The sequence below is a fragment of the Dermochelys coriacea genome, chromosome 3, assembly GCF_009764565.3.
Source record: "Dermochelys coriacea isolate rDerCor1 chromosome 3, rDerCor1.pri.v4, whole genome shotgun sequence".
In the NCBI taxonomy this organism is placed as follows: Eukaryota; Metazoa; Chordata; order Testudines; family Dermochelyidae; genus Dermochelys; species Dermochelys coriacea.
Genome location: NC_050070.1, coordinates 31,161,430 through 31,186,623, shown reverse-complemented (window position 1 = coordinate 31,186,623; position 25,194 = coordinate 31,161,430). Strand labels below are relative to the sequence as shown.

Genomic DNA, 25,194 nt, shown 5'->3' with positions numbered 1-25,194 from the left:
TTACCATCTTATCATAAAATTAAACCTTGTATTTGGTCTGAAAAAGTTGAACAAAAGCTATTTATAATTTTTGTGAAGTACCATGAATGCTTAAATAATAGTGGCGATGTTCTTTAGTGACTGAGAAATGATGCATTTAAGCTGCTATGAGTTCCTTATGTACCTCACTTTTAAACTTTAACACGGTGCTTGATTGATATTTAGGCAGATCAGTATTTGTGTTTCTTATTCTCTTGGGAAAGTTCCATCTCCACTATTTCTAATTAAGTATATTATTTTTGCACTGTATCTATTTGCATTATCTGTTGATTTTCCAGTGTGCTCTTTCAGGGCACTAGGAAATTGATATCCCACTGATTTTGAAATTTATGCATAAAAAAATGTATATAATTTCAAACTTGAAATTCTGACTGTTTAAATTTTATTCCACGATTATTCTGTTGTAAAGCGGATGAATTGCTTCTTAGACTCATTGGAGGGGACTGTAAACCTTGATTTTGTAGTATTCTGGTAACACATGTATTTCTTGTTTCTCAAGATAAGTCTAACAGGTGAGGAGAATACTTTTCATCACTCTTTGTTTAGAAGAATAAGGAACTAGAAAACAGTTTTATAGAAGTTACTTCTGTAATTTTAAGTGACTTCAGTAGAACTATTCACATGCTTAAAGTTAAACACATTCTTAATTCATTGCAGGCTTGGGGCACCTTTTAAAAATGGACATACTGTTCGCAATCATTCAAAACTGTTAAGTGTGAATGACAGTTGAATTGCCTATATTAAGAGTTAAACATCACGTAATGTAACAAAAAGACACTACTGAATTTTGGTTGTTCTTGATAGCATAATTATTGGACTTTTTTTTTAGCCTCGGTTATAAGATTTCAAAAATAGAGGCCCCAGTTCAGCAGTTCATTCTTATTCAGCAGAGCAGTAAAACCTGCACTGAATTAAGCGTGTGCTTAAAATTGACACTATAGTGATGTATGTGCTTAAACATTTTGCTAAATATGAATAGACATAAGCACATGCTTTACAACTTTGCTGACTTGTGGCCAGAAACATTAAGTAGTAGAGGAAAGGAAACGGGAGGAGAAGCAGCTGCAGGGAGGAGAGGGGTTTTTAGTGGGTTATAAATTGTTGTAATAAGCCATAAATCCAGTGTCACTATACAGTCCATCTACTATAAAGAACTCGAAGACCCCACACAACAATTTACCCAGAAATTTAGGAATCTCATCAAATCCTTCCCCAAACAACTCCAAGAGACTCTCTACATACTCATTCTCCATGAACGTCTATATGCTTCCCAAGATACACAAACAAGGGAACCCATAATATCATAGAATCATAGAATATCAGGGTTGGAAGGGACCGCAGGAGATCATCTAGTCCAACCCCCTGCTCAAAGCAGGACCAATCCCCAACTAAATCATCCCAGCCAGGGCTTTGTCAAGCCTGATCTTAAAAACAACTAAGGAAGGAGATTCTACCACCTCCCTAGGTAATCCATTCCCGTGCTTCACCACCCTCCTAGTGAAAAAGTTTTTCCTAATATCCAACCTAAACCTCCCCCCCTGCAACTTGAGACCATTACTTCTTGTTCTGTCATCCTAGTACCACTGAGAACAATCTAGATCCATCCTCTTTGGAACGCCCTTTCAGGTAGTTGAAAGCAGCTACCAAATCTGCCTCATCTCTTCTGCAGACTAAATAATCCCAGTTCCCTCAGCCTCTCCTCTTAAATCATGTGCTCCAGCCCCCTAATCATTTTTGCTGGACTCTTTCCAATGTTTCCACATCCTCCTTGTAGTGCGGGGCTCCAGATGAGGCCTCACCAATGCCATATAGAGGAGAATGAACACTTCCCTCGATCTGCTGGCAATGCTCCTACTTATGCAGCCCAAAATGCTGTTAGTCTTCTCGGCAACAAGGGCACACTGTTGACTCATATCCAACTTCTCGTCCACTGTAACCCCTAGGTCCTTTTCTGCAGAACTGCTGCCTAGCCACTGCATCCCTAGTCTGTAGCAGTGCATGGGATTCTTCCGTCCTAAGTGCAGGACTCTGCACTTTTCCTTGTTGAACCTCATCAGATTTCTTTTGACCCAGTCATCTAATTTGTCTAGGTCTCTCTGTATCCTATCCCTACCCTCCAGTGCATCTACCACTCCTCCCAGTTTAGTGTCATCTGCGAACTTGCTGAGAGTGCAATCCACACCATCCTCCAGATCATTTAATGAAGATATTGAACAAAACCGGCCCCAGGACCAGTCCTTGGAGTACTCTGTACAAGGAGTACTGGCTGCCAGCTAGACATGGAGTCATTGATCACTATCTTTTGAGCCTGACGATCTAGCCAGCTTTCTGTCCACCTTATAGTCCAATATCTGGCCACGGCACTTCTACTGAAGTACTATTGGGACTCATAGAAACCATTCTCAAACCACTCATCACACAAAGGTCACCTTCTTCCAGGATACAACTAACTTCCTCCACAAACTTCACAATATTAACAACCTCCCTCGGAACATTATCTTCGCTACCATGGAGGTCACCTCTCTGTACATGAACATCCCTCCAATGATGGATGGCGTAGCTGCCTGCCACTAATAATTACAAGACAGTGGACAACCCTTAGATATCCACCCCAAACACATCGCCAAATTCATCCATTTCATTCTCACCCATAACAATTTTACATTCAACAGAACACATTTTGCCTAAACTATGGGAACAGCTGTGGGTACTAGAATGGCTCTCCAAAATGCCAATCTCTTTGTGGGCTACCTTGAAGAATTGCTGGACAAATGCACCATGAAACCAATGGTGCACCTGAGATACATCAAAGATATTTTCATCCACTGGACAGATGACTTCAGCTCCTTCCTAGATTTTCACCACAACTTTATCAACCACCATCTGTCCATTAAACTCTCTCTGAAACATTCCCACACCAGCATTAACTTCCTGGACATCATAAACATCATCAGCAATGGAACCCTAGAGACAAATATATGCAAGAAACCCATTGATCACCATACCTACCTTCATATGGGCAGGAATGGTGTCCCTAGCCTCTGTTTGCCAGAAGCTGGGATTGGGTGAGAGGGCATGGATCACTTGATGATAACCTGTCTGTTCATTCCTTTTGGGGTACCTGCCATTGGCCGCTGTCAGAGGGCAGGATACTGGTCTTGATGGACCTTTGGTCTGACCCAGTATGGCCATTCTTATGTTCTTAACCATCCTAAACACACCAAGAAATCTGTTATCTACAGCAAGACACTCAGATCCACAGAATATGCTCCGAGGAGGAAGTCCAAGATATACACCGTAACACAATCAAAACCGCCTTCACTAAACAAGGATGCTCCATCAGAGAAGTAGATCACATCATGGAATAGGCCACCCAAATACCAGAGAGAACCTGCTTCAACACAGAAATAAAACTCTCTCCAATAGCCCACCTCCAGTTGTCACCTGTCACCCCACACTGGAACCCATATGGGGTATCATTAAACAAGTACAATCCATACTCGATGAAGACCCCCATCCTGAAAGAAATCTTTCCTGAACCGCCTCTTTGGTCTTCAAACACCACCCCCCAACCTCTCCATACTCATCATCAGAAGCAAGATCCCCACAGACCAGAACATGTCCACTCAAAGCAGTGCCAGACCCTGCCAGAACAACAGATGCAAAACTTGCATACACATCTCCACTGTTACAATGATGAACACCCCTCATGACACACCTTTCAAGACATACAACACATGTTGCGATTGGCATATCTTATCCAGTACACTAAATGCTCCAATAGCAACTATGTGTAGTTACACTCCTAATTGCCACACTCATGAATGAACTCACACAGCAAAATGATAAAAGACAAAAATACCCCATCTGTGGGTAAACACTTTTTGCAAAGTGATCATTCAGTACCTGACTATCCTCATCCCCGAAGGAAACCTGCATACTTTCAAAAGATGAGCCTGGGAGCTTAAATTCATAACTTTGCTAGACACTAAAAATCATGCACTGAATAGACATACTGGATTTATGGCTTATTACAAAAATCTATAATTCACTAACAACCCTTCCCGTCGTCTTCCTTTTCTCCCTATGACTGGAGGGATGGTAATGGGCCACTTTACCTTGATTGGTCCCTTGAAATATATGTGAACTACTTATACTAAACAATCTGTTCCACCTTGCGTTTAGCTGTGACACTTCGAGTAAGTTTTCCAGACCTGAAGAAGAGCTCTGTATAAGCTCAAAAACTTGTCTCTCTCACCAACAAAAGTTGATCCAATAAAAGATGATGCCTCACCCACCTTGTTTCTCTTGAGAAATAAGGTCACATTCTGCTGCCCTTTATGTTCTTTATTCCTCAGGTAATCCTGTTGAGCTCATTGTGACCAAGTAAGAGTCTGATCATAAGTAATCTTTTTATCTCGAATTCATGTTACAGTGGAAGCTTGGAAATCTTTCTTCATGTGGTTAATAGATTCGAAAGGAGACAGTTGCAAGATTATTTCTATGAATTAATATGGAAATTTGAAAGGGATTTTTGTATGAAGTTATGTTGTACAGAGCTACAGATTTGTTATTTATCTGTCTACCTTTGAGATTTCATGCTACATTTGCAGTGCTTTAGGGTATTATTTTTATTATTATTATTTATTATTATTATTTATTATTTTTTTGGGAACCTTGCTGCCTCACAAACACGTCATGAACAAGGTTCCAGGTCCAAAGAGTATCTTGCATAATACATACCAATGTTTGTAGAGGTGCTAAAGGAAGGGCATGAACGTTTTTGTATAACAATAACGTAGAATTTGAATTAAAAACGGATAGCTAAAGATGCTGGGGTAGAATCTAAAAACAAAACAGAAGAAACTTTTTAAACCTATTTTGTCTTTCAGTCTTGGCCAGTGTATGAAGATGTGCATAACAAGATGTTTGAACTTGCAGCGTTTTTAGATTTGCCTCGTTTTCCAGCTATAACTGATAGCTGTTTTCTTCATCCAAACATCTTGTGCATGAAATATCTGATGGAGGCCAACTTACCTGGTAAATATGCCTCTAAAATGTACCGTCTAAATAAACCTTGGTCTTTGGTATTCTCTAAAACAGCTAAGGCTCTCTAGCAAAGGAACTGATTAACTATTCACATACTAGCCTTATCATACTGATATGATAGTGCTTCCCCTCTTCCTTCTAAGTTTCTTAACATTTAGTTATGGAACTCCAAAGATAATTACTACAGAAATAATTTAATAAGTTGGCTGACCATTTAAAATAATTATTATGGGCTTGATCCTGCAAGGTTCTGAGCACCCTGACCCTGACCCAGCAAAGTGCTTAACAGTGTGCTTGCCTTAAGCATGTAAATAGTCCTGCCAATTGTCCTTAGGACTGTTCATATTCTTAAAGTTAAGCATGTGTTTAAGTCCTTTGCTGGGTTGGAGGAGAGCACTTTGCAGGATCAAGTCCTATGTGTGGTACTCATTTTTAATTTCATGAGAGCTGATGTTCATTGTATATATGAATTTTTATAAGGTTGTTTTTGAGTGCCACTGTAGTTAGGGGACGCTTCATGATTTCCACTTTAAACTCTGTTTTTTAGGGAGTTCATATTGCAATTGCTTCTGTTGCTTTATCTCAATGTAAACATGTTTTGACATACATTTGAATCGCTAGTATTCATTTAAAGTGACTTTTGAGACTTATTTTCTGTGCAACTGTAACTAATTTCAGTAAGTTTTCAATTGAAGTTATTAAAATATATAAAATCTGGTCACAGAAATTAAAAGAAATAATCCCATTTTTCTCTGTACAACTATCTGAAGCTCAGTTGGAGATTTCTCAGTATTTACAAACTGAAATGAAAACTACATTGTGATTCTAGTTCTCTGGAGTCACAGAGTCAGGGACTGTAAACCAGTTTCTGACTTTCTTGATTTCTGAGTAAACATCAGAATTAGTGCTGTGTAAACATTCCATGCTTTTTGTTTAAATAGTAAACATTCAAGATTATCTAACAAATGACTATAGAAACTAATATATATGCTGTATATATTGGGCCTCCATGCTGCAGGCATCACAAATGTCCCAGTTAGTCAAGATGGCTGTTTTCACCAAATAGATTAGAAATGGTAATTTATTTTTCGTACATATCAGATATTTTATGAGTATACAACAATTCTTCTCACTGTGTGAGCTTGCAGTTCTTATTTAAGGTCACATTTGAATGTGTAAAAAGAAGAAAGCTCACATTTAGAGCTAAATTCCAGACTGGATATTCCATCTTTTAATCATTCTGTGCCTGTGTAGCATTACACTATATGTAACATCACATTAGTTTGAAATCTTGAAATATCAGCTACGTGACTTGAGGATGATCTGTAGGTCTGCAGTTTTCAGACTTACTACAAAGAAATTCAAAGCTGTCAGACCTTTTAAAATTACTACAAAAGAAGAATAGTTACAAAGGAGCAACAAATGGAATCCACAATAAACCTTAACATAAAAAGAATTAGTGACTATCTGAAAAAGGAATAACAGGATGGGAGAGGGATTTGGACAAAGAAATTGATCTGGATGACTGTGTCTCTGTATGAGAGGGGATATACATCTTCAATTTGTGTAGCTCATAAAGAAAATTTTTATAAATTACTGTGTAGGTGGCATTTGACTCCAATTAAGATCCATCCTGTTTTTGCTTCTAGGGAAGTGCTCTGTTGGAGGGGTTGCAGGGAAAGGGGAAAATACTTGCACATGTGATTGTGTCCAGGAACTGTTTTGGGAGAAAATTATTGAAGAAATTAATCCTATGTCAGAATACCAACTTCTTAAAGATCTCCTGACCTGCTTACTTATTGCTCCAGGAAATCTACATTTTAAACAAAATGACAAAACATATTTTTATTGTTAGTGGCTAGACTTTGTGTTGCACATTACTGGAAATTGGTGACCCTTCCTCCTTTGGAATCGTGGTATAGTAAAATATGGACTGTCCTTGTAAAAGCTTTTGTACCAAGAGACTCACCAAAAAGAGGATAGGTATTTAAAAATTTGGTTACCATTTCTAGCCTTCTTAGGGAAGGGAGGGCTTTCCAACCTGGAATCCAGAAGCTTTATCCAGGTTCTTTGAATATTAATCTGATCCTGAATAAGTAATGTATGCTGTAGTACGTTAATGTTTTATTGTAACTTTGCCTTAATAAAAAACTTGGGGGGGGGGAAACTGTGTGGGAATATATTATGTGATTTAGGCTACAGTGAATTGATGATATCCCATTGGGACAGTATTGAATTATGAGAAGTCATTTTTTTTCTTTTATTATTCACTATTTAAACATATTGAAACTTTCTTGTGTAAGTGATGCTATTGTTGGTAACATTTATATTTTCAGGGATTTTAGTGGTTTGATGCATATTCTCTGAATGTTTAGTGTTGTGTATGAGGGTGACAACTGGAACATTAAGATCTGTTCTTGACTAATTTAACTCCTTACAAGCAATAGTTGCTGTGGAAATAGAAAGTATAGCTGAACTGATGTTGTACTCAGTCAGAATATAGCAAGATATTGCTAATCTTTTTGGAATCTGATGATGTAATTAGTTCCTGAGTTTCTTGCTAAACTGGAAAGGTAAGAAATGTGGGGATTTTGCACCAATGAAAATAAGTATACAGTAATATTGGACTGTTCAGATGCAGTACAGCTGGTGTTGGAATAATATTGATGTCTTTGAATTTCTTTCCTTTTGTGGTTTAAACAGAGAGTAAAGATTAGCATTATAAACTTCAGGTCTTTTTTCTGCAATCACTTACACACACGTTTAATTTTATTACTGGGAGTAGTCCTATTTAAATCTACAGGACTACTTGAAGTAGTAAAGTTAGACCCTGATCCTGCAAACGAGTTAAAGGTTGTACGACATGTATCTAAGATCTTCCATACTTAGGGTATGACCAGGGTGGCCTAGCAACATCATTATTCCATCCAAAGGATCCAATGAGTATTTTATTCAAAGTGTAATTTTTCTTCCCTATTTCATAGTATATATTTTAAATCATACTGGTCTACTCAGAGGAGTGTTCTGAGGGTTAATTTAGTTAATATTGGTAAAAAGTTGTATTTTAAAAAATCTGTGTATTTATAAGGTGTTAGAAACTGGCATATTTAACATGTCTGTACAGCTCGTTTAACAATATTTTACTTTACTTTTTTCTTAATTAGATGAATTGCACAATTGGACTTGCAGAGTGGTAAAAAAGATCAGTGCTGGAGAAACAGACTTTCTGACACTTGATCCTGTGAATAAATCGGCAAGGAAAGTAAAATATGATGTTCTTGCTGTATCCATCATTATAGTGGTGCTCAAATTACTATTTTTACTAGATGATCAGTATGAATGGTAAGTACGTTTTATGAGCAAACTTTCACATCAGAAGGGCCCAAATTTTCTAATATTGCACTAAAACTTTTTTTAAACTGCTAACTCGGGCCCAAAGAATGGAAAGCAGATTCAATAATAGGCAATGTCAGTTTCTTGCTATAACTCATGATTATTATTTAACGCTATTGTACCTTTTAATCTAAAATTATTAGTTAGCTAAAAGTAAGCAATAGTTCACATCTCAGATGACTGTATTGATAACCAAATCTGATTGTTTTAAAGATAGGATTAAGGCTAAAATGGGTGGAATTTTTGGTGTCAGCGGTTTTGTTTTAAATAATTTTTTTTGAAAGTTTCAGAAGTGGAAAGTATGATTCCAAAAAACAATCCGTCTGATAAATATATACATTTTCAGGTTACTTGCAAACTTGGCTGGAAAAAGAAATCAAAAGAACAAAGAAGGTACTTAATATGTCAGTGGAAAGAATATAATTTTTAAAATGAAATTTTGTAATTAAACTAAGTAGGGCATGGACTTATTGACCCTAAGAATGCGTTTGGTTTTTCTTTTTTTGGCTTTCATCAGTTTTTTTATGGTGCATCAATTACTTCTTTGGGGTAAATTTAAAAATCTAGGAGCCCATTTGCAGAGTTGTTGGATCTACATTAGCATGTACATTTGCAGTATTAACTGTTAACTAAATTTTAAACGTTAATTTGTGACGTTGAGCTAGACTAGTTAGAAATTTAAAACATTTCCATTTAAGACAAAACATAAACTTTTTTCTGAAAAATATTTAAAGTTTTAATAGCTTCTGATGTTTCTGCTCTTGCATTCTTTGAATACAACTCAAAAGTTTTGGCTATATCATGTATATTTTGTTCTTCATGGAATATACACATCACTGCTTTTTGGAGTAACAATACCTTGAATGTTCAAAAATTTAGTTATTTAAGCATGTTTTATTTGAAATATACTCCACACCTTGGTTCTGTTTGGAATTCTTATAATTCTTGTACAATGCTTATTTACTAACATCATACCTATGCCTCTTGTCATGGGACAGCAGGTGCTAGGTATGTAGCTTAAATGCATATGTGGTACAGTTGAGGCATAAATTGAGAGGTACTTATTCTCAAATCACAGAACAAGGGGTTTTGTGCTATATGTTTCGTTACTCTAGTTAATCATAAATATGGAATGATGATATGACATTGGAATTTTGGAGGGGCTGGAGGAATATGGTTGACATTTTGTTTGCAGGGTGCCTAGAGGGGAAGGCTATTTTTCTTTGTTTTGGGAGCTGATTAAACTTTTCAGAATCCCATGAATACTTTAAAAAAGAATAAAAAAGAATACTTTAAAAGTAGCTAAAATTTTTGACCTGTCAACCTTCATCATCCCTTTGATCAGTTCACATTCCATATGTATGGAGGCCAATTCATGTTGCAAAGGTGAAAGGTTTATTCTCTAGAGAGGGAGGGTTAAATTTAAATCAAATCACCTCTTTGAGGATGAATCATGGAGTTTAGGGGGAAAAAATGCCTTATTAACTCCTGCTATTCTTAGCAGCAAGGTAAGGGCCAAAGAGTGAAAACCAAAGAAGTGTAAAGTGTTTATATGAGCTGAGCTAAAGACACACAATTCACTCCCACTTATTTGGCTCCTCCACATCCCTGATGGTATCCTATAGGTTTCTTCACTGCCTGCTGTTCTGTATAATTTATTTTTTAAGGCATCTAGAGTCTAGGATATGCAATACACCCATTTAAAAAGAAAGCTAAAGGTCTAACTGCTGCTACCTTTCTAACATTCTGTATTTTATTTTGCTCTATCACTTCTCCTAAAACTAAATTTTGGATTTTACTTCAGGCTGCCTGTGGTTTGATTTCAAAAAGTGGTACAAGATTATAAAGAAGACTGTGGACATGGAACAGAAGAAATTAGATGAAGAAAGAGCCCGGTATGCTATTGTTCAGTACCTCACTTTTTTTGAGGTTGAACGTCTTGGGTGAAATCGTGGTCTCACTGACTTCAGTGGGGCCAGGATTTCACTCTTATTTCTGTCACATGAGCTTGGAGTAGTAAAGCAAATTAATAAATCCTTGTGCTCTTTCTCCCATCACACTTAGAACTTTGGCCTGACATATTAATTAAATGGAAACTCTATGTGACCAGTGACTCAATTATTAAAGCTATCAAAACTGATTACAATAAATGGTGAAAAATTGATGAAGAGCACTTCTTCCACGCCCCGCTCCACCAGTTTGAAGAGAGACTTCTTTTATGCATGGTGGTGAATAATGGTGCTGGGCACTTAACAATTTGAGGTTATTCCTAAAATATTGGATATTTGTAATAACAATGCTGAGAAATGACTGCCTTTTCTTGTTTGTTTAGATATGGTTGTGCTGGTTTTTTTTATTTTTTCATCAGGTTGTATTTCTTTCACTGATAGGTGTCTGTGGAAATGTGAAAAACCACTATTCTACTCAGCCAAGGAAAAATCTGTGGTTCTTAAGAAACGACGTAAGTATAATTTTCTTTAGCCAACGGTGTGAGCAATACAATACTAATATTTTCTTGTCTTTTTTTCCCTGTTCAAGTTTTTGTTTATCAAAGGGATTTAGAATGAGAGTACCAGAATACATTGTTTATATTACAAGAGACTTGAAATGGATTTTTGCGTAATTGAACTTTTGCCCTTTTTATGCTATTTTATTATGTATAAAGGCAGCCTGTATTTTTTAAGCTTTCTTTTTACTGGATTTTTACTGTAAAGATATTGGGAAAGTCTTTTTGGTCTTCACTTGTTTTGCTGGAGTACCTCTTGGGAGTCTGAGCATGTGTATTGTGGGCTCTGATAGCATAACTGGAGAGGTAATAGTGTATGAATTCTTAAAACATCCTTTCTTCAAAATGTTTATTAGAAAATGGAGTTAAATGTGTTTTTTAAAAAGATCTCTAAACAATCTGATTTAAAATTACTTCTCCTCTCAGGTCCTCTATAACTTTCAATCTCTTTACTTACATGAGGGCATAACTTTAATAATAGTTCCAGTCACAATAGAGGTTTTTAAAATAGACTGACTGGAATTTCAAATGTAAAAAGGAGAAGAAGAAAAATAAACATTTCACACTTCTTGTGTATATCATGCAGAGGTAGAAAAAAGCACAAATTCAAATTACCTTTTTAAAACAGGATTTTAATGTTCTGTGTAGAAAGGTAAACTATGTGGGAAAATGTAATGATACATTGTGGCTTAGGTTTTTGTTTTTCTTTGTACAGAAATGGTGGTGAACTTACAAAGACAGTTTGGTGCACTGTCTGGTTCAAGGCAAGTTGCTGAAAAGCAAAGCCCTTCAAGTTTCCAGTTAAATTGGGCTGAAGAAAACACAGATGGAAATTGTTTTCATGGGCATATCCTAGAGGGAGTTTTGCAAGAAAAAGGCAATTCACTTACAACCATGAACACCAAGTATTGGCTGTGTACAGTTAAACTATGTAATAAGAAGTGAGTATCTGACTCTTGTTGGAAATGTGTTGAATATTCATGAAAAAGTTTCTCAAAATTAAATTTTTGTAAGGTATTTTATTTTTATTAAACAAGATATTTAGTGTGAGAGCTATGAACTGAGACTGCATTGGCTAGTGACTTAACTATGCTAAACTGTTATATAATCGTGATTTAAAAAATTAATCACGATTAATTGCACTGTTAAACAATAGAATACCAATTTAAATGTATTAAATATTTTTGAATGTTTTTCTCCATTTTCAAATATATTGATTTCTATTACAACACAGAATGCGAAGTGTATACTGCTCACTTTATATTATTTTTATTACAAATATTTGCTGTAAAAATTATAAACAAAAGAAATCGTATTTTTCAGTTCTCCTCATACAAGTGCTGTAGTGCAATCTTTTTATCATGAAAGTTCAACTTACAAATGTAGATTTTTTTTTTGTTTTGTTTTGTTACATAGCTGCTCTCAAAAAGAAAACAATGTAAAGCTTTAGAGCCTACAAGTCCACTCAGTCCTTACTCCTTGTTCAGCCAATTGCTTAGACAAACAAGTTTGTTTACATTTACAAGAGATGCTGCTGCCTGCTTCTTATTTACAATGTCACCTGAAAGTGAGAACAGGCATTCACGTGGCACTTTTGTAGCCGGCGTTGCAAGATATTTATCTGCCAGATATGCTAAACATTCATATGCCCCTTCATGCTTTGGCCACCATTCCAGAGGATATGCTTCCATGCTGATGATGCTTGTTAAAAAATAATGTGTTTAATTAAATTTGTGACTGAACTCCTTGGGGGAGAACTGTACGTCTTCGGCTCTGTTTTACCCGCATTTTGCCATATATTTTATGTTATAGCAGTCCCGGATGATGACCCAGCACGTTTGTTTTAAGAACATTTTCACAGCAGATTTGACAAAACTCAAAGAAGAGACCAATGTGAGATTTCTAAAAATAGCTACAGCTCTCGACCCAAGGTTTAAGAATCAGAAGTGCCTTCCAAAATCTGAGAGGGACGAGGTGTGGAGCATGCTCTCAGAAGTCTTAAAAGAGCAACACTCAGGTGCGGAAACTACAGAACTCCTACCACCAAAAAAGAAAATCAACCTTCTGCTGGTGGCATCTGACTCAGATGATGAAAATGAACATGCATTGATCTGCTCTGCTTTGGATAGTTATCAAGCGGAACCCATCATCAGCATGGACACGTGTCCTCTGGAATGGTGTTTGAAGTTGAAGGGACATATCAATCTTTAGTGCAGGGGTCAGCAACCTTTCAGAAGTGGTCTGCTGAATTTTCATTTAGTCACTTTAATTTAAGGTTTCGCATGCCAGTAATACATTTTAATGTTTTTACAAGGTCTCTTACTATAAGTCTATAATATATAATTAAACTATTGTTGTATGTAAAGTAAATAAGGTTTTTAAAATGTTTAAGAAGCTTCATTTAAAATTAAATTTAAAATGCAGAGCCCCCTGGACCAGTGGCCAGGACCCGGGCAGTGTGAGTGCCACTGAAAATCAGCTCGCGTGCTGCCTTTCACACGCATGCCATAGGTTGCCTACCCGTGCTTTAGCGCATCTGGCACCGAATTATCTTGCAATGCTGGCTACAACAGTGCCATGCAAATGCCTGTTTTCACTTTCAGGTGACGTAAACGTGAAGCGGATAGCATTATCTCCTGCAAATTGTAACCACGTTGGTTTGTCTGAGCGATTGGCTGAAGTAGGACTGAGTGGATTTGTAGGCTCTAAAGTTTTACATTGTTTTATTTTTCAGTGCAATTTTTTTTGTACGTAATTCTACATTTGTAAGTTCAACTTTCATGATAAAGATATTGCACTACAGTACTTTAACGAGGTGAATAGAAAAATATTATTTTTTTACAGTGCAAATATTTGTAATAAAAATAAATATAAAGTGAGCACTCTACACTTTGTATTCTGTATTATAATTGAAATCAATATAATTGAAAGTGTAGAAAATATCCAAAAATATTTAAATAAATGGTATTCCATTACTATTTAACAATGCAAATAATCGTGATTAATTTTTGTAATCGCTTGACAGCCCTAATACATATACATATTGGTCGTGGGTTGGAATGCAATAGTTGCATTGTTGTATGCAATAGATGGTGTCAAACTAATGTGATTTTTTTTTAATGGGATTACAGTTTGATTGATAAAGGTAATAGACTTCTGTAAGGCATTTGACTTAGTACCACAAAATATTTTGATTAAAAAACTAGAACGATATAAAATTAACATGACACACATTAAGTGGATTAAAAGATGGCCAACTTTCATCTGAGTGCAGAAGACTACTCAGGATAATGTAAGCGTTCAAAAGCATTTATCTCTTGTGGGGCAGGAAGAATAATTTACATCTCAAATGGTGTTTTTATCTAGCCTCCAAAATCCGATTTCTAATATATATAAACAAGGTGGCCTGGCCTAAAGCCAGTTTACTGTTCTGCCACTGGGTCATGCCATGGAAAGCAAACCCAGCTCCTGTTCAGCCAATGGATTAGGTGGGGGTGAGGAAAGGATACTGAGAGATTGAAGATCATCTTGGATTCACACTGCAGCAATGGTTTTCTGCTGTCTTTTGTGGGAAGGAATATTGGGATATCTGAATTCAGTCTCATTGCATTTCATGCCAATATATTGTATACCCAAGCCTTAAGATTTTATTTACTATAAAATATCACATTTAAGAAAACACTACAATATCAGCTATATTATTTTGTTTAATTTATTTAATATTCTGTTTTTGAAAATGTCTGAGTCTAAATTGTGTGCACACTTTGTTGCCTTTTCAGTGTACTTGCTTATTATTCATCTACCTTTTTTCCTTTTCACTTTGCCTTTTATGCATTCACCAAGACAGAAGTGGGTTGGAATAATGTAAACATAGTATCATATCACAAGAACTTTTGTTCTTTAGGTTCATTCTCTTGTATGAACAAGAAACTTTTTAACAGAGGATGAGGAAAGAATCCTCTTTATTCATATGTATAAATCTGACACACATTGGATAAGTGTTTTTTTTAATGAACGTTTGCATGAACAATCTCTCTTCATGCAAATTTGGTATTTAAGCATGTATTTACATATGTAGTACATTAGAACATAATGTGAAATGCAAATAGTCATAGCCATCAGATATCAAGAATTGAGTTTAAATTCTTATCCTTTAGATTTCCCATTGTATCATCTATAGTGCAAGTAGTTAATGTAGTTACAAATATGGCCATTTCTTTAATTTTTTGAAAATGTGAAAAGAGCATTCATTCCCTCCGCTATGAGATTTTGTGCATTAGAGATGCCATAGAGCTAAAAACAAACCCCAGAAATGTTTCTTTAAAAATCAGTTTTTCTGGAACCACTGAAATGCTTTATGCATATGGCTACTTCATGGCCTCACTACAGAGCACAGTTAAGGTTGCCTTAAATTTCCATATGTTAAAATGTTTGCACTTTTTAAGCTTATCTAAACTGTGAGTTTCTTGTTTCTAACACTTTAGTTTTTAAGCTAATTAAACATCCCTGTAATGAATTTTACTCTAATTTTGTTTATATGTACACTTAATTTTAATGTAATTTTTGTCTGGGAATTTAAAAAGCACAAGATCCTGAAGTCTTAGATCCTTTTAGCTATTTTTGGAGTAGATAGTAAGAAAAAATGCCTTTGAGGAAGAAAATGCAAATTCTATGTATTTGATGTCTGTATGAAAACCCTCACTCCCATTAAAATCAAATAGGTGCCCTGCAATGCCACTTTAACCTGTTTGTATCAGATCATTAGTTTTGGTTGACAAAATATATTTTGAGAGAGCAGAACACTTTGAAAAGAAGTGTTACCTCATGGGCCATTTCACATAAAAAATGCCTGAGTATCTTTCTTTCAGCTTCATTGATGTGCATAAACATGATGTTTTGATCTCTTAAGAGTTCCTAAATGCAGATTTGGATTTTTTTTTTTTAATTGACACTGTCAACCTTTTCTGATCCTTTGTATGTTGCTCCCTTACAAATATTTTTATTCATGAACACTGAATTACAATAAAATTGTGCACCACTATAAAATTAATTGTAATAAAGTACCAAGCCCCCAGAATTCAAATGCCATGTAATACTGATTTTAAAATCTTGCTGTTTCAAACACATGAGGCTAATACCGCCTAAAAACAAAAAGAAGTGCTAAAAATGTCAGTGGAGATTTGTTTTAAGTAACCATACATATAGTAGTAAGCTATTATAAAATATTGATTCCAGGAAGAAGTGTTTAATGAAAATTGTATTTAAAGGTAAACTGCAATGTACAGTAAAGGTCCAATCAGTGCGGACAGAGATTGCTTAACTTTTTTTTTTTTTTGAGGCTGAAACACACAGTTTTCCACTCCAGCAACATTTGACAGCAGAAAGCTTGGTCCAGTACCCTCTATAGTAACCACTCCAGCTATGGCCAGTGGAATAAGTGCACTAGCTGAATGTTTCTGCTAAAAATGAATAGTAGCGAAATAGTTAATAATGCTGACATTTAAATTGTCATCAGTAGGCTCAGAATTACATCAGTTATGATGAATAAGAGCAAGTCACACCCCTTGGAGCTATTGTTCCAGGCTGTCTGCAGACTCTGGAAAACATGACTCCACCTGATACATTCTGTTCACATTTAAAAGGTTTTGCTCCTCATAAGCAGGGGAGAGGAGAGGAATAATTTTCTTAAGTGACATCTTAGATTTGACAGCCAAATTGTCTCAATCTGCAGTGGTGGAATCATGGAAAATACAGGGTTTTAGTGAAGACCAATGTGTACCTGGTGTTTGGAAACGTGGACAGCACACCGTTCTTACCTGTCTCTAGAATAGCGACCTAGCCTAATCTATATGTGGGCCCAGTCTTGCAAATAAATATTTCATTGAGAGACTGAGTGGGTCCATAGATTGGAGCCATAGATCAATAATGGTACTTATGATATAATAAAAAACACTCAAATTAGAGGAAAACTCAAGTATGTCTGAATGTCAACAAGATAAATTTGTGATTTAGAACATACTTATCCTTTTTTGTGTGTGTTTTTTTTTTTTTGTAGGATATGTGGGCAACTGACACACTATAAAGAGTCAGACTTTCCACAGAGCTACCAGTTTGTGTTAAACGTGTTCTCCTTCCTCCTAAGGGTACCAGCCTCTCTCATCCATGAAGAGGTATGTTTAATAGAACACAAACTGTTTAAAACAAAACTCCACAGAAAGTAACACAAAACAAAACATTCATGTCCAAGAAAATGGAAAGTCCTAAAGATCACAGATGGTAAATGAAAAAGTTAAGAACTATGGCCCTAGTCCTGCAACTGCATCCATGCATACAGACCTAACACCCTCACGAAGCTCCACTGTTCTCAGCGTGATGCTGTATGGGTGGATCTGCCACTGCCTGTCTCACTGCCAATTCGTGGTTTCAGTGCATCTACATTACAAAGAACAATGGGAAACCACATGAGGGAAAAGTTACTGAAGCAACTGCATACCAAAGTTTACATCCACTTGTATTAAAGGTAATGGGAAGTTTATTAAAGTAGTAGTTTTTTGGCATACATACATACTTGTGTGTATCTTGATTGCAAAGTGCAGCAAATAAGCATTTAGATTATATTAATTGTTCATTTTACTGAAGAGTTTGCATTTCAAAATAGTCTGTATCTTGTTTGGGGTTTTTTAACTTGTATAAGAGCAAATGTTACCTATTTCTAAAAAGAACTATTTGTTTACATTTGAAATAAAAAAACTGCTAAAAAACAACTCTGGGAAAAGAGGTGTTTAACAGAGGGTTTTATTGGCGTGATCTGACATTTGGGTTGCAACTCACTATTTTGAAAGATCAGATTGATTGATTGGAAGGAGCCTTGCAAAATTCTCTCTTGGCCTCTTTACATTTCTTCTTTTCCTGTTCTCCTCCTCACCCTTTGCTATGCCCAAGCTTCTTACTTAGCCATTATTTTATATCCTTCTCCCACTCCAGCCTCATGGTTTCTTCTGTGCTTCCCCTTTAACACCTGGAACTCCTCCCTCCCTTTCCTGGTACACCACATGCTGGGTTTCTTTCTATCTTTCTTCTGCAAGGCTTTCTGACAGTGATCATAATTAAATTATTCCACTTGTCACCTGAAGATGTGTTGAGCCTCATCCATCTAATAGCTGTCTAAGTCCTAGCTTTATTTTTCATGCACTGAGTAAGTTGCTCAACTAAATCAGCCAGAACAGACAAGGTGGAGAGAAAGCTGGATGCCAACACCATCATAGCTAGGGCCCTACCAAATTCTCAGTCCATTTTGGTCAATATCACAATCATAGGATTTTTAAAATCATGAATTTCATGGTGTTGTAAGGGTCCTGACACAAACAGGAGTTGTGAGAGGATCGCAAGGTTATTGTAGGGAAGGCGTTGCAGTACTGTTACTCTGACTTCTGCACTGCTGCTGGCAGTGGTGCTGCCTTCAGAGCTGGGCAGCTGGAGAGTGCCAGCTGCTGGCTGGGAGCCCAGCTCTGAAGGCAGAGCCACCACCAGCAGCAGCGCAGAAGTAAGGATGGTATGGTATGGTATTGTCACCCTTCTGCACTGCTGCCTGCAGAGCTAGGCCCTCAGTCAGCAGCTACCACTCTCTAGCTGCCCAGCTCTGAAGGCAGCAGCGCAGAAGTAAGGATGGCATGGTATTGTATTGCCACCCTTACTTCTGCGCTGCTGCTGGAAGGGCACTGCCTTCAGAGCTGGGCACCTGGCCAGCAGCTGATGCTCCTTGACCACCCAGCTCTGAAGGCAGAGCAGAAATAAGGGTGGTAATTAGGGATGTAAATAACATGTAAAAACAATAATCGTGTAACTGATTAAAATTCTGTCTGTTACACGGTTAAACATTTAGACAGGGTGCAGGAGGTGCTGCAGCACCCACACGTTTTAGGCCAGTTTCTGCTGCCAGCCCAACACCCAGGTTTCTGTGCAGGGCGGCAGCAGATCCCCAGGCACGCCAGGATGCCAGGCGAGCAGCCAGGACCCTGAGGATGTGAGGGGCCAGCAGACAGGACCCCAGGCAGAGTTTAATTGCTAACAGAAACCAATAAGCATCAATTTTATCGGTTAACCGGTTAAACTTTTACATCGCTAGTGGTAATACCACAACCCCCCTAAAATAACCTTGTGAGCCCCCTGCAACTTCCTTTTGGGTCAGGACCCCCAATTTGAGAAACACTGGTCTCCTCTGTGAAATCTGTATAGTATAGGGTAAAAGCACACAAAAGACCAGGATTTCATGGTGGGAGACCAATTTTCATGGTCCATGACGCATTTTTTATGGCCATGAATTTGGTAGGGCCCTTATCATAGCCCATGTTTTCTCATTGTGCTTTCTAATGGACTTACATACGTTTGAACAGGAGTAAGAAGTAGATACCATGTAGGCTGGAATCTTTGTGGCAGATAAACGGTTGCCTAACACCATTCTTTGGTGTCTCAGCTAAAATTAATAAAAGCCAGTGCCTCCAACCCCTAATAGGGAGCACAAATGTTACCAAATTCAATTATACTAAAGTCAGCTGACATCTAAAATGATTACTATGGACAGCATGTCCCATCTGGGGGTGTGGGAAGGCTCTTAGGGTTTGTCTACACCAAGGGTTCTCAAACTGGGGGTCAGGATCCCTCTGGGGGTTGAGGTTATTACATGGGGGGTCACGAGCTGTCAGCCTCCACCCCAAACGCCGCTTTGTATCCAGCATTTATAATGGTGTTAAATATATTAAAAAGTGTTTTTAATTTATAAGGGGGGTCGCACTTATAGGCTTGCTATTTGAAAGGGGTCACCAGTACAGAATTTTGAGAACCACTGATCTATACAACAAAGAAAAACCTGCAGCTGGCCTATATCAGCCGACTTGGGCTTGTGGGGCTTGGGCTGCAGTGTTGTTTTCATTGCTGTGTATTCTGGAGCCCCAAGCTCTGGGATCCTCCCACCCCACAGGATCCTAGAGCTTGGGAGCGAACCTGAGCCCAGAAGGTGTACACAGCAATGAAACAGTCCTGCAGCCTGAGCCAGCCACAGGTATCTAGTTACTGTACAGACATAATCTTAAAGAGCTTCCAACTTCTCTCATGAGCAAGAAGCCCAGGCTGCAGCGGTGAGTTAATCCCAGAAGGTGGCCGGTGCAGTGGGTCCTCTCTCTGGTGGTCAGGTCTCCTCAGTCATTGTTTAAATAAAATTATAAAGTTGAAATCTGAAGACTGAGAATGGATCTTGTAGGTTGTAGGAAAGGAGATGTACTGCCCTTAACTTCTGGAACCAAGAGGGGAAAAAGCAACACTCAAACTGTGAAGATCACAGGGAAAGGAGCCCAGAGATGGTTAGGAAGTTAGAGCTAGGTCACAGAAAGCACCTGGAAAGTTTTGCACACCAAGGGGGAAAATTCATTCAAAACTGAACAGAAGGTCAGTGAAAGTGATAACTTGCTACCTTGAAACAAAAATCTGAAACTTAGGGTGGTCTTAACACAAACAGGGAGTCAGAGTAGTAGGCTTGAGATTGTGACATGCTCTGATACTAGGGAGATTATATAGTGCCAACAACAACAAAATAAGTGTGTGTTGAGAGGGCGGGAGGAGACTGAGATGTGAATTGTGTTCATTCGTATTAATGATTCGTAGCGCTTGTACAGTGCTTAGGTGCCTTAGGCATATCTAAAGATCTAAATAGAAATTGTACTGGGCATGTCATACAGGCATGAAGAGAGAGACCAATTCTGATAATTTTATATGTAAATTGACTCAGATAAATTTCATGCATTGTGTTTTTAGTGCCACAATTTTTGTTTAGATTTTAAGATTTGTTATCTATGTTGACCCTTCCTAGAGTTTTTAGGCCTTTTGGAAGAGATTTCTGATGTGGTTATGAGATATGCAGCCCCAGTTGCTATTTTTATTAGCAGTTAAATTCTTGTTAAATAATAATGCAAGTTTCCTTGTCACTTTTTAAAAAAGTTTGAAATACCTTCTTTTATACACTGTCTTAATTGTAAACTACTTATCCTTTTATTAGTCAAAATGCCTTATTCCTGTTACTACAGTATTTATCATTTGTTTCAAGTTCACTAGCTAAAAGACACACAGTATTTAAAGTAACACAAAAGGCTGTATTTAACTTCATTTGAAAGACTACATATGCTTAATTACAGACACAGCTTTCTTTTAAAGCTACTGTAGTGGTAAAAATAGTGTGACCATACTCAATCTACGAATGTAACAATGCACCCTTAGATGTTGGAATAAATTAAAGTTGTGCTTTAATAAACAGAAATAAAGCTTGCAATTCATCACCAAGCCGTTTGTGCCTCCTGGACATACAGGGTAAGAGTCGGATTTAAAAGTAAAGGGTGTGCTTCTAATGTGCTTGATGTCAGTCCCATCCAGTTTAATCAATCAACATTTAGTTTGTGTAATGATAGTTAACAACAAGCTGATGAACCACAGGGTGACTTATCTTCACTCAAGTATAGATATGCTCTCTTGGGACACAACTACTTTGAGTCCGGTCAACAGTGCACTGAGGTGGAGCCACATTTCTTAAGCAGACAACTGAGGTTGGATAGCCCAAGGCTAGGGTGTCCACCTCAGCCCAGCAGCTTTAACTCCTTATTCTCTCTGGTTTTGTTGCATCTTCTTTTTATAATCATTTGCTAACAAAATTCAAGGAAAGTCAACATTTTTTGCTTTGCTCTTTACTTTAGGTACTTGAAAAGGGGAAATCATACAAATTATACACACTGAATTATCATTTTACAGTGCATAGATCAAAATGCACTAAAATATGTAGCAGCTTTAAGTCTTTCACAATGTAAAGTTATTAATTATTGATCTGAATGAGATTGTGAGTACTTTAAAACTTATTTCCTCTTCCCCGGTGGTACATATGTATGCCCTGGCTTTGTGTATTGTTGTATATTAATGCATGTTTCCAGCTCCAGGAACGCAAATATAACCTCAAGACTTAAGAGAATTCACAGAACTCAGAACTTGCCCTTCTGTTGACTTAGCAAAGAAAGAAAGGGCAAATGAATACACGAAGTGTTACCCTTTCTGAGCCTCTATCAAGATTTATTTGGAAACATTATATAATAAGAAATCTTTTATTTTTTGAATGAAACCTTACGACTCTCAAAGGAATTTGAGAAAATTTGAATTGTACCTCCACTTAATTGCCTGTCTCCATTCAAACACTTGACAATGTTAAACTATTAGTGATTTAATTACACAAACCCATTGAAAACAATTTATTAATTGAACTTTAAAAAAGCTTTTACCATTCTCCAAATATAGTCATAAAAATTGACTCCATTCTCTTCTGCCTCTAACGTGGTCTACACTAGGGCATTTAACTGGTGGGTTAGCACCAGTGTATGTGTCAGTGGTACAGTGTGAAGGCTAGCCAGGTTGGTTCAGGTTTGTTGTCTACTCACCCGTGGTGTTCACAGTTGTAGTAGCATTGTTTGTAATCCAGTCCCCAGCACAGCTTTCTAAAGCAGTGACTTGTGGGAGATTTTTGGAAAGCCTTCTAGCATAATTTGAGAATAAATCAAACTCACTTAATCCCCTGGAAGAGTCCCCTAAATCCCATTCTCAAAATGGAAGTCTGAATAAACTCTATTGTTTCCTTGCTTGGCAAATAAGATTTCTGCTGAAGCTCCCAAAAGGTACTTGTGAGACATCTCCAGCAGTAGTGGTGATTTGGTGAAGGGCAGTACTTTTGGAGATCCATAGACTAACTGGAGAAAATTAAGGCCTGGAATCATTAGATATCTCACTTAGCTTGTTGTCTTTTTTCCTATTGCTCTTGGCTTGAGTGAGCCACCCATCAGCTTGATTATTACATCTTGTGCTGCTTTAAAAACATTAGTGAGACAGAAGAAATTTGTTTAGGACTGCTTTTTATGTATCTTTCATTTCAAGACAGAATTAAATGTGTTTTCAGGTAGGTAAGAGCCGTATGTACTATCTAGGTGAGTAGGCTGCTATGTGGGCCAACAGATGAAGTGTAATTTATGCTTTGGCCATAGTATCTCATGGGGAATTTCTTCCAATAGAAAACTCCTATTTTCTCCTGTTTCAGCTGCTGTGTTGTTTTTCTGATTTTTCCTCCCCTCATTTGTCCAGCATTCTGAGTCTGGACATGTGACATAGCTCAGCCAGCCACTGTGTATGTTGAATTTAGCACTTCTGCCCTGACCCAGAACACTGGCCATGCAGCCAGAAAGAAGAGCTGAAGGAGATGCAAGACTCTGAAAATTGAAACAGATGTGCAGGAACCAGCTCTTCCCACTGCACTAATGAGAGGTAGAAAGAAATAAGAGGTAGAGTGAGGCTAGTAGAGTAGAGGAGATGTGAGGTGAATGCTTCTGTCCTCATGACAGTGGTCCTTTCTACAGTTACTAATGGCAACATGCATAAGAACCAAGAAAACTCTTCCCCTTCCCCAAAATATGAAAAATCTGCTCCCAACGGTATATGAGATATCAAAAAGCTATATAACCGCTCATCCCCTGGTTCTTTCTCCTGTTAAACCAGCTCAGCTACCATGGGCAGGATTGTGGGTCTGTGCAGTTTGCAGCTCTCAGAATTTTGGATCTGTCTGGAAATCTTGCGAATGCAGCAGTGTAAGGGGCATCATCTATTCTAGCTTGTCATCCACCCAGGCTGCCTATCCCTACTGATCAGACCACAAGGTGTTTCCATGGCATGTAGTAGGACAGGGGTTCTCAACCTTTTTTTCTTTTTTTTTTTCTGAGCCTCTTCCCTTTTTCCCCCCCCCCAGCATGTTATAAAAACTCCACGGCCTACCTGTGCCACAATAACTGTTTTTCTGCATATAAAAGCCTGGGTCGGTGTTAGAGGGTAGCAAACACGGCAGTTGCCTGGGGCCCCATGCCACAGGGCCCCCATGAAGCTACATTGCTCAGCCTTTGGCTTTAGCCCCATGTGGCGGGGTCAGGGTCCTGGGCTGCAGCCCCACGTAGTGGGACATCAGCTTTTTGCTGAGGACCCCAGTAAGTCTAAGGCTTGGTGGACCCTCTGAAACCTGTATGTGGCCCTCTAGGGCAGTGGTTCTCAAAGCTGGTCTGCCGCTTGTTCAGGGAAAGCCCCTGGCGGGCCGGGCCAGTTTGTTTACCTGCCGCGTCTGAAGGTTCGGCTGATTACCAGCTTCCACTGGCCATGGTTCGCTGCTCCAGACCAATGGGGGCTGTGGGAAGGGTGGCCAGCACGTCCCTCAGCCCGCGCCACTTTCTGCAGCCCCCATTGTCCTGGATTGGTGAACTGCGGCCAGTGGGAGCTGCGATCGGCTGAACCTGCAGACACGGCAGGTAAACAAACCGACCCGGCCTGCCAGGGGCTTTCCCTGAACAAGCGGCGGACCGGCTTTGAGAATCACCGCTTGAGGGGGCCCCGGACCTCTGGCTGAGAACCACTATAGTAGGATATCTGTCTGAATGGAGAGATGTATCTTGGGATTTAATCCAGCTTTTCAAACAGTGGATAAGTTTCCCACTCCAGTCCTGGTTGATGATTATAGTCATGAGCTGGACTTCAGCTCCTTTTCACAGAATCATAAAACCATAGAAATTTAGAACTGGAGGGGACCTTGAGGTCATGAACTCCAGACCCTTTTTGTCTTCTTACAGCATGGCTTGATGCTTCTGTTGATGCCCGTTTCTGCTTGTTGTTTGGCTAAATGGTCACGCTCCAAAGTACTGAGCATTATTTTGTTCAACTGGCTCTGGATCTCCTCTCCAGATTGACACCAGTGCCTGAGCATCAGCCTAATAAGATGAGCCATCCCAATACAAGATTGTGGTAGAAATTGTTCACTGTGAAAATGACTTGCAACTGAGATATGAAGTGTGCAGCGCTGTCTGTGGGTACAGGTAAGTGGCCTTTGGCCAACTCAACAGTGTGTGATGATTAGGCAGGAACACTAAATAGTGACTAGGGTGCTGTGAAAAGACAGCTGATGGAGCAGTCCCAATAATACAATCTCCATCCATACTGACACAATGGAGGACCACGTGGTAGTTAGATTTGCACAAAGCAAGTCTCATCCTAAGTGGAGTTGAAACACCAATGCAAAGGTGGGAGCACGTTTATGCATGGATGGGAAGAGTGTTTAAAGGAACTGCTAATAAGACTGCCTAGCGGTTAGTGTGCCA

General features: G+C 38.2%; 2 protein-coding genes across 7 annotated transcripts in view; both read left to right on the top strand.

Annotated features, from left to right (window-relative positions):
• The window catches only part of TAF1B (TATA-box binding protein associated factor, RNA polymerase I subunit B), a 59,587-nt gene extending 38,275 nt beyond the window's left edge, over positions 1-21,312 (top strand). For 5 of the 6 annotated variants that reach the window (XM_038397279.2, XM_043510262.1, XM_043510263.1 and 2 more), the window contains 7 exons: positions 4,932-5,079; positions 8,253-8,430; positions 8,828-8,874; positions 10,286-10,376; positions 10,872-10,942; positions 11,703-11,928; positions 17,043-21,312. In XM_038397279.2, the coding sequence (XP_038253207.1) occupies positions 4,932-5,079; positions 8,253-8,430; positions 8,828-8,874; positions 10,286-10,376; positions 10,872-10,942; positions 11,703-11,928; positions 17,043-17,208 (927 nt within the window). In that variant the 3' untranslated portion in view covers positions 17,209-21,312. The remainder of the gene's footprint in view (positions 1-4,931; positions 5,080-8,252; positions 8,431-8,827; positions 8,875-10,285; positions 10,377-10,871; positions 10,943-11,702; positions 11,929-17,042) is intronic. The other variant, XM_043510260.1, reaches the window with a different exon arrangement.
• GRHL1 (grainyhead like transcription factor 1) overlaps positions 20,290-25,194 on the top strand; it is an 80,605-nt gene continuing 75,700 nt past the window's right edge. The window contains exon 1 of the mRNA XM_043510259.1: positions 20,290-20,428. The gene's annotated coding sequence lies outside the window, so the exon portion shown is untranslated. The remainder of the gene's footprint in view (positions 20,429-25,194) is intronic.